Source organism: Pristiophorus japonicus, chromosome 7 (assembly GCF_044704955.1).
Source record: "Pristiophorus japonicus isolate sPriJap1 chromosome 7, sPriJap1.hap1, whole genome shotgun sequence".
NCBI classification, from domain to species: domain Eukaryota; kingdom Metazoa; phylum Chordata; class Chondrichthyes; family Pristiophoridae; genus Pristiophorus; species Pristiophorus japonicus.
Genome location: NC_091983.1, coordinates 219,815,343 through 219,831,369, shown reverse-complemented (window position 1 = coordinate 219,831,369; position 16,027 = coordinate 219,815,343). Strand labels below are relative to the sequence as shown.

General features: G+C 45.6%; 1 protein-coding gene across 1 annotated transcript in view; it reads right to left on the bottom strand.

Annotated features, from left to right (window-relative positions):
• soul4 (heme-binding protein soul4) overlaps positions 1-11,969 on the bottom strand; it is a 72,389-nt gene extending 60,420 nt beyond the window's left edge. The window contains 1 exon segment of the mRNA XM_070884259.1: positions 11,886-11,969. Coding sequence (XP_070740360.1) covers positions 11,886-11,969 — 84 coding nt within the window.
• Between the last annotated feature and the right edge of the window lie 4,058 nt (positions 11,970-16,027).

Sequence of the window (16,027 nt, the reverse complement as noted above, 5' to 3'; positions counted from 1 at the left end):
GGAAGATCCTGCAAATCGATTGACAGGATAAGTGCACCAACATCAGTATTCTCATGCAGGCCAACATCCTCAGCATTGAAAACGCTCAATCAGCTCCGATGGACGAGCCACATCGTTTGTATGTCTGATACGAGACTCCCAAAGCAAGCACTCTACTCAAAGCTACGACACGGCAAACGAGCCCCACATGGGCAGAGGAAACACTTCAAGGCCTCCTTGAAGAAGTTCAACATCCCCACCGACACTGGAGAATCACTGACACAAGATCACTCAAAATGGAAGAGAATAATCTGTGAGGGCGTCGATCACTTCAAGTCTCTTCGTCGAGTGCAAGCGGAGACCAAGCATATGGCGGAAGGAGCGCATGACAACCCAAGCACTTCAAAAAACCGGGACTTCAACCACCGTCTGTACAACCTGCGACAGAGACTGTAGCTCCCGCATTAGACTTAACAGTCATCTGAGAACTCATTTTTAATGTGGAAGCAAGTCATCGTCGACTCCAAGGGACTGCCTATGATGATGATGAGTAGGAGGTGCCTTCATGAATGGTTTTTTGCCATACTTTATCTTGAGCAAGTTGTTCCCACTTATGGACATCTATTTTGCACTGTTTCATGGTCGCTTTTAGGCAGTCTTTATCTCTCTTTTCCAGTCCACCACAAAATTGTTTCCCAGATCTCAGCATGCCATAAATTATCTTCAGAATTAATGGAGGCATGTGAAAAAGGAACGGCAGTAATCATGGGGGATTTTAATCTACATATCGATTGGTCAAATCAAATCGCACGGGGTAGCCTGGAGGAGGAATTCATAGAATGCATACGGGATTGTTTCTTTGAACAGCAGGTTACAGAACCTACAAGGGAGCAAGCTATCTTAGATCTGGTCCTGTGTAATGAGACAGGAATAATAAACGATCTCCTAGTAAAAGATCCTCTTGGAATGAGTGATCACAGTATGGTTGAATTTCTAATACAGATTGAGGATGAGGAAGTAGTGTCTCAAATGAGCGTACAATGCTTAAACAAAGGGGACTACAGTGGGATGAGGGCAGAGTTGGCTAAAGTAGACTGGAAACGCAGACTAAACGGTGGCACAATTGAGGAACAGTGGAGGACTTTTAAGGAGCTCTTTCATAGTGCTCAACAAAAATATATTCCAGTGAATAAGAAGGGCGGTAAGAGAAGGGATAACCAGCCGTGGATAACCAAGGAAATAAAGGAGAGTATCAAATTAAAAACCAATGCGTAAAAGGTGGCCAAGGTTAGTGAGAAATTAGAAGATTGGGAAAATTTTAAAACAACAGCAAAGAATGACGAAGAAAGCAATAAAGAAAGGAAAGATAGATTACGAAGGTAAACTTGCGCAAAACATAAGAACGGATAGTAAAAGCTTTTACAGATATATAAAACGGAAAAGAGTGACTAAAGTAAATGTTGGTCCCTTAGACGATGAGAAGGGAGATTTAATAATGGGAAATGTGGAAATGGCTGAGACCTTAAACAATTATTTTGCTTCGGTCTTCACAGTGGAAGACACAAAAACCATACCAAAAATTGCTGGTCACAGGAATGTGGGAAGGGAGGACCTTGAGACAATCACTATCACTAGGGGGGTAGTGCTGGACAGGCTAATGGGACTCAAGGTAGACAAGTCCCCTGGTCTGATGAAATGCATCCCAGGGTATTAAAAGAGATGGTGGAAGCTATAGCAGATGCATTCGTTATAATCTACCAAAATTCTCTGGACTCTGGGGAGGTACCAGCGGATTGGAAAGCAGCTAATGTAATGCCTCTATTTAAAAAAGGGGGCAGACAAAAGGCAGGTAACTATAGGCTGGTTAGTTTAACATCTGTAGTGGGGAAAATGCTTGAAATTATCATTAAGGAAGAAATAGCGGGACATCTAGATAGGAATAGTGCAATCCAGCAGACGCAGCATGGATTCATGAAGGGGAAATCATGTTTAACTAATTTACTGGAATTCTTTGAGGATATAACTAGCATGGTGGATAGAGGTGTACCGATGGATGTGGTGTATTTAGATTTCCAAAAGGCATTCGATAAGGTGCCACACAAAAGGTTACTGCAGAAGATAAAGGTACGCGGAGTCAGAGGAAATGTATTGGCATGGATAGAGAATTGGCTGGCTAACAGAAAGCAGAGAGTTGGGATAAATGGGTCCTTTTCGGGTTGGAAATTGGTGGTTAGTGGTGTGCCACAGGGATCGGTGCTGGGACCACAACTGTTTACAATATACATAGATGACCTGGAAGAGGGGACAGAGTGTAGTGTAACAAAATTTGCAGATGACACAAAGATTATTGGGAAAGCGGGTTGTGTAGAGGACACAGAGAGGCTGCAAAGAGATTTGGATAGGTTAAGCGAATGGGCTAAGGTTTGGCAGATGGAATACAATGTCAGAAAGTGTGAGGTCATCCACCTTGGGAAAAAAAACAGTAAAAGGGAATATTATTTGAATGGGGAGAAATTACAACATGCTGCGGTGCAGAGGGACCTGAATCCCAAAAAGTTAGTTTGCAGGTGCAGCAGGTAATCAGGAAGGCGAATGGAATGTTGGCCTTCATTGCGAGAGGGATGGAGTACAAAAGCAGGGAGGTCCTTCTGCAACTGTATTGGGTATTGGTGAGGCCGCACCTGGAGTACTGCGTGCAGTTTTGGTCACCTTACTTAAGGAAGGATATACTAGCTTTGGAGGGGATACAGAGACGATTCACTAGGCTGATTCCGGAGATGAGGGGGTTACCTTATGATGATAGATTGAGTAGACTGGGTCTTTACTCGTTGGAGTTCAGAAGGATGAGGGGTGATCTTATAGAAACATTGAAAATAATGAAAGGGATAGACAAGTTAGAGGCAGAGAGGTTGTTTCCACTGGTCGGGGAGACTAGAACAAGGGGGCACAGCCTCAAAATTCGGGGGAGCCAATTTAAACTGAGTTGAGAAGGAATTTCTTCTCCCAGAGTGTTGTGAATCTGTGGAATTCTCTGCCCAAGGAAGCAGATGAGGCTAGCTCATTGAATGTATTCAAGTCACAGATCGATAGATTTTTAACCAATAAGGGAATTAAGGGTTATGGGGAGCGGGCGGGTAAGTGGAGCTGAGTCCACGGCCAGATCAGCCATGATCTGGTTGAATGGCGGAGCAGGCTCGAGAGGCTAGATGGCCTACTCCTGTTCCTAATTCTTATGTTCTTATGTTCACACCACATGACCTGACCATTGCAGTCTTGTCCTCATAAACCGACCATCCATACTTGGCATGTCCTTTTTTTTTAAGAACTTTGGTGTCGGGAATCTCCTCTTGCCATCTGATCTTCATTCGTAATAAGATGATTATTTTATTATTGGTTCTGTCTTCACGAAGGAAGACAGAAATAACCTTCCGGAAATACTAGGGGACCGAGGGTCGAGTGAGAAGGAAGAACTGAAGGAAATCCTTATTAGGCGGGAAATTGTGTTCGGGAAATTGATGGGATTGAAGGCTGATAAATCCCCGGCGCCTGATAGTCTGCATCCCAGAGTACTTAAGGAAGTAGTCTTGGAAATAATGGATGCATTGGTGATAATTTTCCAACAGTCTATCGACTCTGGATCGGTTCCTATGGACTGGAGGGTAGCTAATGTAATACCACTTTTTAAAGAAAGGAGGGAGAGAGAAAATGGGTAATTATAGACCGGTTAGCCTGACATCAGTAGTGGGGAAAATGTTGGAATCAATTATTAAAGGTGAAATAGCAGCACATTTGGAAAGCAGTGACGGGATCGGTCCAAGTCAGCATGGATTTATGAAAGGGAAATCTTGCTTGACAAATCTTCTAGAATTCTTTGAGGATGTAACTTGTTATGTAATGATGTGTGTATCGTCCCAGTACCTTAAATGTAATGTAAGTACTATGCCACACCACAGAGGGCGCTGCGGTGGGAAACCCTGGTAGTACCTGTAAGAAGGACTATATAAGGGTGACCACCACACCTGGGAGGCACTCTGGAGCTGAACAATAAAGGGCGAAGGTCACAGCAATTAGACTTACACCAGACCGTGTGGAGTCAATGATTTGTGTCCTACGTACACCACATAACTGATAGAGTGGACAAGGGAGAACCAGTGGATGTGGTGTATTTGGACTTTCAAAAGACTTTTGACAAGGTTCCACACAAGAGATTGGTGTGCAAAATTAAAGCACATGGTATTGGGGATAATGTACTGACATGGATAGAGAAGCGGTTGGCAGACAGGAAGCAGAGAGTCGGGATAAACGGGTCCTTTTCAGAATGGCAGGCAGTGACTAGTGGGGTGCCGCAGGGCTCAGTGCTGGGACCCCAGCTATTTACAATATACATTAATGATTTGGATGAGGGAATTGAGTGTAATATCTCGAAGTTTGCAAATGACACTAAGCTGGGTGGCGGTGTGAGCTGCACGGTAAAAGGATGCTGGGTGACTTGGACAGATTCGGTGAGTGGGCAAATGCGTGGCAGATGCAGTGTAATGTGGATAAATGTGAGGTTATCCACTTTGGTGGCAAAAACACGAAAGCAGAATATTATCTGAATGGCGGCAGATTTGGAAAAGGGGAGGTGCAGCAAGACCTGGGTGTCATGGTACATCAGTCATTGAAAGCTGGCATGCAGGTTCAGCAGGCAGTGAAGAAGGCAAATGGTATGTTGGCCTTCATAGCTAGGGGATTTGAGTATAGGAGCAGGGAGGTCTTACTGCAGTTGTACAAGCCTTGGTGAGGCCTCACCTGGAATATTGTGTTCAGTTTTGGTCTCCTAATCTGCGGAAGGACGATCTTGCTCTTGAGGGAGTGCAGCGAAGGTTCACCAGACTGATTCCCAGGATGGCAGGACTAACCTATGAGGAGAGACTGGATCGACTGGGCCTGTATTCACTGGAGTTTAGAAGGATGAGAGGGGATCTCAAAGAAACATATAAAATTGTGATGGGACTGGACAGGTTAGATGCAGGAAGAATGTTCCCGATGTTGGGGAAGTCCAGAACCAGGGGACATAGTCTAAGGATAAGGGGTAAGCCATATAGGACCGAGATGAGGAGAAACGTCTTCACTCAGAGAGTTGTTAACTTGTGGAATTCCCTACCGCAGAGAGTTGTTGATACCAGTTCATTGGATATATTCAATAGAGAGTTAGAATGGCCCTTACGGCTAAAGGGATCAAGGGGTATGGAGCGAAAGCAGGAAAGGGGTACTGAGGTGAATGATCAGCCATGATCTTATTGAATGGTGGTGCAGGCTCGAAGGGCCGAATGGCCTACTCCTGCACCTATTTTCTATGTTTCTATGATTGGCCACTAGATGGCACCAAGTACACATCCTGAATCAAATGATAACAGAGCCTAAAAGCTGTCTAACCTATTGGGAAAATAATCGAGAGCATGAATTGCAGCATAGAAAAATAAAACATATACGCCAATTGTGTTGAGATGAAAATTGAAAAGGTCACCTCAGTAGTGAGGGTTAGTGATCTGATAGTCCACGGTAAATTACCAGAGCATGGATCATCATTCACTTGTGCTTCAGAAGTAATTTAGCCTCCTAAGGCATGGTGATTGGAGTCAGTGCGCCTATCCACTGCACAAAGCTGCACATTCTTTTGCTCTTAAGAATTTGAGAGAGAGCATCAAATTCCTTCCATTTGCAAACCAGTCAGGGAGAAATAATAGCACAATCTAAGACACAGTTCTCTCTCTGCTGAGTGAGTCCATACCACCCGTCTGTCTCCCAACAGACAGGTTATCCTTTCATGAGATAGAAATTGAACTACTAAAGCTCTTAACTCATGTTTCCCCAGTGTAAGAATATACTCTGCCCATTCAATGATGATGGCAGAATCTTCCACCCCCAAGCATAGCGTGGCAATTAAAAGCAAGTGAAGAAAGGCATAATCACTTCGCATGGGTTTTCTCCCAGCTCCCCCCCCAAAAAAATCGAGCAACTTTTAGAAAAGGATCCATTTTCCAGATCATATAAATGTGCTGTGAGGACGCAATGCTGCTTGAGTTGTGAGGTCCAGTCCTCTGTCATCTGACTGCATTTAATAGTAGCTTGAGCCACACACCAGTCTGTAGAAAACTCAGCTTGAATTGCTTTAATGATCAGGTTATTTGTGTTGCTATCCCTCAATTTCAGCTAACAACTGAGGAACAGCAAAATCTATCTGAATGTAGGCAAAGAAAATATATAACAAGGTAGGGTAGGAAAGTAAGTCCCAGGTTTAATCCCTGCTGTATGCTGAGCTATATCATTTCGGCCAAGCAACAGTAGGAGCATTGCAATTGGTCTTGGTACCCATGGGCTAAGGGGGAGTATACAGGTTGAACCTCCCTTATCCGGAACCCTCAGGACCTGGCTTTTCTGGAGAAGGGTTGGTCACGTTAAATTGGATGGTGCAGGTACTGAGCAAGAGGATATCAGGGCTGGCTGGTTTGGGGCTGGGAGGTCATTGGGGAGTGGGGGGGGCGGTGGATCACAGGATCAGGCCAGCGAGGAAGGACTTCAATTTGTTCATGTCGGAGTTCTGCGAATGCGCCACCCCGTGGCTGGGCATGGTTGCGGATAAGGGAGTTCCGGATAAGGGAGGTACAACCTGTATTAAAATCACTCTGAGTTCTTACTCCTGATTTCGATCATGCTTGACTGTGATGACCCTGCGGTGGAATACACTGCTGACACTTTTCAACTCACGCATAAAAAAATCATCCCTTGGGTACTAGAGGATAGCCAGCACTCATGGAACTTTACCACAGCAAGAATCAACGGCTTCAAGACAGGAACAGAAAAAATGAAGACAAAAAGAAAACCTGTCATAATCAGGTACGAAAGTATAGATGAAGGACTCGATCCAAGGAATGGGTGCAGAAAAAGGAAATCTTATAATGGCTGGTGCCGTTTGTGGAAAATGTAGCTTTTGATGAAATACAACATAGATAAAGAAAGAACTTGAATTTTTGTAGTGCCTTTCAAATTCTCAGGATGTTAAAAAGATCTCCAGACCCAATAAATTATTTTTGAAATACAGTCACCCTTCTTAGAATAATAGAATAATACAGCTCATCATGCCTGTGCTGGTTCTTTGGTAGAGTTATCCAATTAATCCCACTCCCCTGCTCTTTCCCCACAGCCTAGTAAATATTTCCCCTTCAGGTATTATTAAATTCTCTTTTGAATGTTACTCTTGAATCTGCTTCCACCACCCTTTCAGGCAGTGCATTCCAGATCACAACAACTCACTGCCGAAACAGATGTTTCCTCATGTCACCTCTCAGATTCTTTTGCCAATCATCTTAAATTGGTGTCCTCTGACCCTTCTGCCACTGGAAACGGTTTCTCCTTAAGTACTTTATTAAAACTGTTCCTCATTTTGAACAACTATCAAATCTCTTTTTAACCTTCTCTGTTCTAAGGAGAACAACCTCAGCTTTTTCAGTCTCTACACATTACTGATGTCCCTCATGCCTGGTACCATTCTAGTAAATCTATTCTGCACCGATTCCAAGGTCTTGATATCCTTCTTAAAGGATGCTCAGAATATAACTCAATATCCCAGCTGAGGCCTACCCAGTGTTTTATAAAGGTTTAGTATAACTTCATTGCTTTTGTACTCGATTCCTCCATTAATAAAGCCAAGGAGCCCATCTGCTTTTGTAACAGGCTTCTCACCTTGTCCTGCCACCTTCAAAGATTTGCGCACATATACCCTCGGTGTCTCTGTTCTCGCACTCCCTTAAAAATTGTACTATTTAGTTTAAATTGCCTCGCATTTTTCCTTACCCAAATGTCCTTGTGCATGAAACACAAAAAGTTAGTATGCAGGTACAGCAAGTAATCAGGAAGGCAAATGGAATGTTGCCCTTTATTGCAAGGGCGTTAGAGTAGATAAGTCCTTCTTCAACTGTACAGGGTATTGGTGAGGCCACACCTAGAGTACTGCGTACAGTTTTGGTCTCCGTATTTAAGGAAGGATATACTTGCATTGGAGGCCGTTCAGAGAAGGTTCACTAGGTTGATTCCGGAGATGAGGGGGTTGACATGAAGATAGATTGAGTAGGTTGGGTCTATTCTCACTGGAGATCAGAAGAATGAGGGGTGATCTTATCGAAACATATGATAATGAGGGGCTCGACAAGGTGGATGCAGAGAGGATATTTCCACTCATAGAAGAAACTAAAATTAGAGGGCATAGTCTCAGAATAAGGGGCCGCCCATTTAAAACTGAGATGAGGAGGAATTTCTTCTCTCAGAGGGTTATAAATCTGTGGAATTCTCTGCCCCAGAAAGCTGTGGAGGCTGGGTCATTGAATATATTTAAGGCGGAGATAGACAGATTTTTGAACGATAAGGGAATAAAGGGTTATGGGGAGCGGGCAGGAAAGTGGAGCTGAGTCCATGATCAGATCAGCCATGATATTAAATGGCCTACTCCTGCTCCTATTTCTTATGTACACCGTCACACTTCTCGGCCTTAAATTTCATCCGCCACGTGTCTGTCCATTTTCTTCTTCTTAAGCAGTCCCCCGGAATCGAGAATGACTTGCTTCCACACTAAAATGAGTTCTCAGGTGACTGATGTGACCAATCTACAGTCTCTGTCACAGGTGGGGCAGACGGTGGTTGGAGGGACGGGTGGATGGGGTGCTTTATTTGTCGTACGCTCCTTTCGCTGTTTGTATTTGGCTTCCGCGTGCTCCTGGCAAAGAGACTTGAAATGTTCGGTGCCTTCTCGGATGGTCCTGCTCCACTTTGAGCGGTCTTGGGAAAGGGAATTCCAAGAGTCAGAAGGGATGTTGCATTTTGTCAAGGAGGCTTTTGAGGGTGTCCTTGAAACGTTTTCTCTGCCCTCCTGGGACTCGCCTGCCGTGACTTAGCTCGGAGTAGAGTGCTTGTTTCGGGAGTCTTGGCATTGGGCATGCGGACAATGTAGCCCACCTACCGGAGCTGGTCGAGTGTGGTCAATACCTCGATGCTGGGGATGTTGGCCTGAGAGAGAACACTAATGTTGATGCGCCGATCCTGCCAATGAATTTGCAGGATTTTGCGGAGGCAACATTGGTGGTACTTCTCCAGTGCTTTGAGGTGCCTACTGTACATAGTCCATGTCTCTGAAGCATATAGGAGGGCAGGTATCACTACTGCTCTGTAGACCATGAGCTTGGTGCCTGGTTTGAGATACTGGTCTTCGAACACTCTTTTCCTCAGGCGGCCAAAGGCTGCACTGGCACACTGAAGATGGTGTTCGACTTTGTCATCAACGTCTGCCCTTGTTGATAGTAAGCTCCCAAAATATGGGAAGTGGTCCACATTATCCATGGTCTCATTGTGGATTTTGATAACCAGGGAGCAGTACTGTGTGGCAGGGGCTAGTTGATAGAGGACCTTTGTCTTACTAATGTTTAATGTGAGGCCCAGACTCTCGTACGCTTCAGTGAAGGTGTCAACAGTGGTTTGGAGTTCGGACTCCGAGTGTGCACAAACGCAAGCATCACCTGCATACTGTAATTCAATGACAGAGGTTGGAGCAACCTTGGATCTGGACTGGAGACGTCGGAGGTTAAACAATTTCCTGCTTGTCCTTTAGATTGACTCCACGCTTGTTAAGGGTGAGATGAAGCAATGCAGTGAGGAAGATTGAGAAGAGCGTTGGTGCGATAATACAGCCTTGCTTGATCCTGGTCTGCACTTCTATGTGGTGGATCCGTTGGTAAGAATCATGGCTTGCATGTCATCGTGAAGCAGGCAGAAGATGGTGACGAATTTTTGAGGACAACTGAATTTGAGAAGGACACTCCATAATCCCTCACGGTTGACAGAGTCGAAGGCCTTTCTGAGGTCAAAGAAAGCCATGTACAGAAGTTGATGCTGCTCCCTACATTTTTCTTGCATTTGTCGCGCGGTGAAGATCATGTTCGTTGTGCCCCTTAATGGGCGGAATCTGCATTGCGACTCTGGGAGGAACTCGTCAGCACTGGGAGGACACGATTAAGGAGGATTCTTGTGATGATTTTCCCTGCTGCAGACAGCAGGGGTGCTCCTCAGTAATTACTGTAGTTGGACTTGTCCCCTTTCTTGAAGTTGGTCACAATTATGGCATCTCTGAGATCCCCTGGCATGCTCTCCTCCTTCCAGATGAGAGAGATGAGGTCATGGATTTGCACCAGGAGTACTTCTCCATCATGCTTCAGTACTTCGGTGGGGATTCTGTCTAATCCTGAGGCCTTGTGGTTTTTCAGTTGTCGGATGGCCTTTTCAACCACATGCCGGGCTGGAATTATGCAAAGGTAGCATGCTGTGGGATGGAGTCAAGGACACTCACATCAAAGACATCAAAGAGTTGAGGAGATCCTTGAAATGCTTCTTCCAGCGGGCACTGACTGCCTCTCTGTCCTTGATGAGCACCTCTCCGTTCTCGGCTCTCAATGGAACAGGACCTTGAGTGCTTGGGCCGTAGGTGGACTTGACTGCGCTAAAAAAATCCACGCACGTGGTGATCGTCGACTTGTTGCTGGATCTCCTGTGCTGTTTCCACCCACCATTTGTTCTTTAGGTCACGAGTTTTTTTGATGGATCTCAGCCTTCAGTTGTATGTAGGTCTGCTTTCTTTCACTGGAGTTATGGAGTTATTTCCAATTCAGAAATGCCTTGCGTTTGCAGTTTATTAGCTCCTGGATCTCCTGGTCGTTCTCATCGAACCAGTCTTGGTTACTCTACCAGAAAACATCAAGAATTTCTTCGCAGGTATTAATTATGGTGGACTTGATGGCAGACCAGGCACTATGGATACTTTGCGGCTTCGGTTCATTGGAGGTCATCAGGCTGGCTGTGAGGCGTTGGCTGAATAGGACTTTCTTTGCAAAGTCTTTGAGTGCTTCACGGTTGACGTTTTAGCAGCAGCATTTCTGATGCCCCTGCCGTTTTGCGGCTACGTTGATGGAGGTAACAGTGTGGTGGTCAGTCCAGCAGTCGGCAGCTTCTGTCATGGCGTGTATGATGCGGACGTCCTTGCAGTCCCTCGCTCGGACGATGACGTAGTCTAGCAGATGCCAGTGCCTGGAGCAAGGGTGTGCCAGGAGGCTTTTTTCCTGGTCTTCCTGATGAAACAAGGTGTTGGTTATGGCAAGACATGTTCTGAGCATTTTGTCAGGAGGAGACCATTGGAATTGGTTTCCCCTACCCCTTCCCTGCCAATCCCCCCTCTCCAGAGCTCTGTGTCCTTTCCAACTATGGCATTGAAGTTGCCAAGATTGTTCAAGGCTGCAGTAGAATTCCTTTTTGGCCTCATCCGTAGCTTCCAGGTTTAGGGCATACACACTGATGACTATAGCATACTGGTTCCAGGTTAGGGTGAGCCGAAGGGTCATGAGGCATTCTTTTATTCCGTAGGCTCAGGGCTTGGCTCCAAAAGAAGCCCGGGAGGGGGAGGCGGGTAGAAGCCAAATTGAACTGCCAGCCACTTATATTTCTTATACAAAGGAATGAGAACCCTTCGGCTATAAATTATCAACTTCAAAAAGCTCTGTTTTCATCCTCCATACTGTCCACCTCAGCAGCTTCAAAAGAAGCCGGGTGGGTGCGGCGGGGAGAAGCCAAGCCCTTGTACCTAGTCGAGGGAGCGATTTTGCCATCCGACATTCCGACCTTCGAGCCCGGTGAGGAGAGGAGAGGTGGTGAGGTGGTATTTTGAAAAAAAAATCAAAAATTCAAGAACTGCATTACACGTTGTTGCCCCAAATGTCTTCATTAAATGCCGAGCTTCACGTTGTAAGCAAGCCTACTGCGCATATGCAGACCAGGGTCTGGTCCATACTAGGGCGTCCATCACTCAAGTGTGAACTTCAATCCCTTACCTTCTCACAGCATGTGATGGGTTGGTAGGGCACATTCTCCTGTGCCCGATTGTTTTTTGATAACTGCTGAATTGGTCCAGCCATCTCTGTAAGTCACAGTCAGAGAGAAAGCAATGTAATATTTGGTAACTGAGAGAAAAAGCTAACATTTGCTTGAACCTATATATTGTCTGCAAACTGAAAATAAATGAATGACCTGATAATCTGTTTTTGGTGGCTAGAGGATCTTTTATATCCACCTTACTAAGCAGGCGGGGCTTAATTTTAACGTCTCAGCTTTAAACAAGCACATATAGCATTGCAGCACCCCCTCAGTACTTTACCACTGCATTTCAACCTAGATTACATGCTCAAGTTCATAGTGGGGCTTGAACTTTTAACTTTCTGATTTGGAGACGACAGTGAAACCAACTAAACCAAGCGGACATTGTCAAAGTATCACTATAAAGTATCACACATTGCATATCGCTTCCCCAAGGGAAACATGTTTCCCACAATTTCCTCCCCTCTTCTTCTGTAGGCATTGGCTCATGCTGGGGCATGATTCTACAGGTGTCAGTCACCTTCTGATAACTCAGCCTACCATCAGCAAACAGGTCAAACACAGAGAGCATAATAGCCAATCCAGATTCTCTCCTCGCAGAGCCCTCAATTAACATCACTAAAACAGATTATCTGATCATTATCACATTACTGTTTGTGGGAGCTTGCTGTGTGCAAATGGCTATATTACAAGAGTGACTACACTTCATAAGTATTTAATTAGCTGTAAAGAGCATTGGGACATCCTGAGATTGTGAAACGCAGCATATAAATGCAAGTCTTTCTTTTCCTTTTCACTGAGATACTTGCACCTTCCAGCAGGTGTCACTGGAGAGCAATCAGACGCTGTTCAGATCTGGCTGATAGTAGTTCATCCACTGGTGTGGAGTACTAATCACCTCCGATGGACCTCTGGATCATGCTCAATTTTCCATACTTCCTTGGTTCTCTATTTCCCATGGAAATATCTTTAGCAATGTGCCCGCTTATACACTACCCTTCAAACAGCTCCTGGACTTACTCGCTCTCATCACCAGTTCATCAGTGCTCCAAGCTGATTCCACCCAGTCTACAAAGCAACTTCAACCCACCACAGGATCTCTGATTTTAACTTTGGAATCTCTCATTATCTCCTTCCTATTCTCCGTCTACACCTAGGACATATCTATCGGAATCTTTGCCATGCTTATTTAACCCGACTTTCCGTGTCTATTCACGTATACATTTTGGCTGCCACCCTGGACCTGAGCCCATTATTTCTATCTCCCTTTTCCTCCTCTCCTTGGGCCTTCTCTCCTGTTTCCTTACTGTCCTGTTATACAGTCAAGCCTCCTTTCTCCTATATCTCCCCCTCAAGTACTTTGCCCCCACAAAGCCCTACCCCCCAATTATTCACTATTCTTCAACCCCCCTGCTGCCATTCGATGCTTCAGTCCCTCTTGGAAATGCTCAAAGTTTCCCTCGGTGCTTCTCTGGACATTCTCCAAAAGGTCAGAGGCACTTGTCGCTGCCGTCTTACAACCCAACTGTCCCATCCTACTCGCTCACCAACCTTCCCAACCAGCGATTTCCCTGGATGCTAATCTTCTCTACCTCTTTCCTGTTCCATTCACCCCTCCCACCACTAACCCCATGGACTCTGCCACTTTTCGCATCTCCCTCCATAATGTCCGTTCACTTACGAACGAGGCCCTTGCCATCCATGACCTTATTGTGGATGCTTGCATTGACATCATGGCCTTGCGGAATCCAGCTCATGGGAGATGTCACCTTCCCCCTTACTGAAAACTCCCCACCTGGCTATACTTTCCACCACCTGCCCTGCCCAATCCGCCTTGGTCTGTAACCCTAGTCCTCTGGCATCTTAAAGCAACTCATTTTGTTCCATCCCTCTTGCCTCTCCTTCAAAATCATTCATCTCTACTGCCCGCCCAAGTTTCTCACTGAGATATCTTCACTGCTTTTCTCCCTCAGTCTCTGTACTGAGTAACTTCTCATCCTCGGCAATTTCAACCTCCATTTCAACTTACCTTGCCCTCTGTCCTGAGTTCACTAGGCCCTTTAACTTCTCCTTCCATATCACTTCCTTGTATCCTTCATGACTCACAATTTTCCAACCCCACTTTCTTCTGTGCTGCCGCTGGAAAAAAACTCTCCCTCAAAGTCACTTTCAATGGCACTTTCAAACTCCCAGCTGTCCAGCCTTTAGCCCTCCATTCGCAATACTTCTGCAGCTCTTCTGCTCAATATACCCTCACCTTGACTTTTGATGGCCTTGTCCCCAGTAAAACCTTTGTTTTCTACTATCACGATTGTTCCCCTTGGCAAGGACTAGTCCAAGGATGCAGGCTTGAATGTTTTTGACACAGAACTAGTTTAGCCATTCATCGTCAGATCATGTTGGACTAAATCGAGCCATGCTCACCTCTGCCAAAATGTCTCACTATTCCAAGATCAGCCTGGAATGCAAAGTTAACTGCCACCTTCTTTTCTCTACTACCAACCGTCCAATTAAACGTCTCTCCTCTGCCCCTTCCACTTTCATCTCCAACAGCGAGCACGAGGAGCTAATAGACGTCATTTGTCAATAATATTGAGATCATCAATTCAGCTGCCGCTACCTCATCCCTTTGCCCCTAGACTGTCAAGCCAAGACTCTGTGGAGGGTCCCCCCTGCCCTACACCTGAACTCGCATCTCTCTCTAGTTTCTTTCCAGCTCTCCAAGCTTATCTCGTCCAAGAAACCCACGTCCTGTTCTCTGAACCCTTTTCCTACTAAATCGCTGATCACCCAACTTCTTTTCCTGGCCCCTATATTGTAAATGGTTCCCTCTCCTCAGAGTCTCTCCTGCTCTCTTTGCAATCTTTCAACATCACCCCCCTCAAAAAAATCCACCCTTGACCCGTCCTTTCAAACTATCACCACATCTCCAACCACTATTTATTTTCCAAAGTCCTTGAACCTGTTGTTGTCACCTCCCAAATCTGCACCCATCTTTCCCACAACTCCATGTTTAAACCTCCAATCTGGTTTCCACTCCTGCCACAGCACCACAACAGCCCTTGTCAAAGCCACAAATGACCTGTGACCATGGTGCACGCTCTCATCTTTCTGCAGTCATTGACATGGTTGACCACACCATCGTCTTACAACTACTCTTCTCCGTTGTCCAGCTGAATGGGACTTCTCTCGCCTGGTTCCACTCTTACCTATCCAATTGTAGCCAGAAAATCTCCTGCAATGGCTTCGCTCCGCACTGGTAACCCAACGATCTGTCTTTGGATCCCTCCTATTTCTCATCTACATGCTGCACTCGGCAACATCAAAAACACGTCAGATTCCACATGTACACTGATAATACCCAGTTCTTCCCCACCATCGCCTCTCTTAACTCCTCCACTGCTCGTGTTGTCAGACTGCTTGTCTGACATCCAGGGGCCGAAATTGTTTCCCTCCTTAAAGGTACAATGGGGCGATAAGGCCTTTCCGACTGGGGACAGGCGGATGGGCCGACCCATCAGAAATTTCCCCCGGGCTGGGAACGGCGGAAACAGGTATCCGCCCCTTCAGGCGCACGTCAAACCCTTACCGTTCTGCCCCACGAGGGAAATTGCCCCGCGGCCGTCGCTCGGTGTTCCCGACACCTTTTCCCGCCGGGAAGCTGCCAATGGCTAGGTGGCACGTCCACCCTTAAAGGGGAGGGCGCACCGCCGCAGCCGCCATTTTATTTTAATTGTTGGCCCTTGGTTCTCCACTATTTCCGGCAAGTATTTTGCTTCTTCCTTATTCCCCATTATAATTTCTCCTATCTCAGCCTGTAAGGGACCCACATTTAATTTTGTTAATCTTTTCCTTTTTACATACCTATAGAAGCTTTTACAGTCTGTTTTTACGCCTCTCACTAGTTTACTCTCATTCTATTTTCTTGGTCCTCCTTTGCTGAATTCTATGGTTGGACTACTTTTCCTGTGGGGATTTTGTGTCTTAAAGGAATGTATATTTGTTGTAAATTATGTATTCTTTAAATGCTATCCCTTTTAATGTAGTTTCCCAATCAACCTTAGCCAAATCGCCCCTCATTCCGATGTAGTTTGCTTTG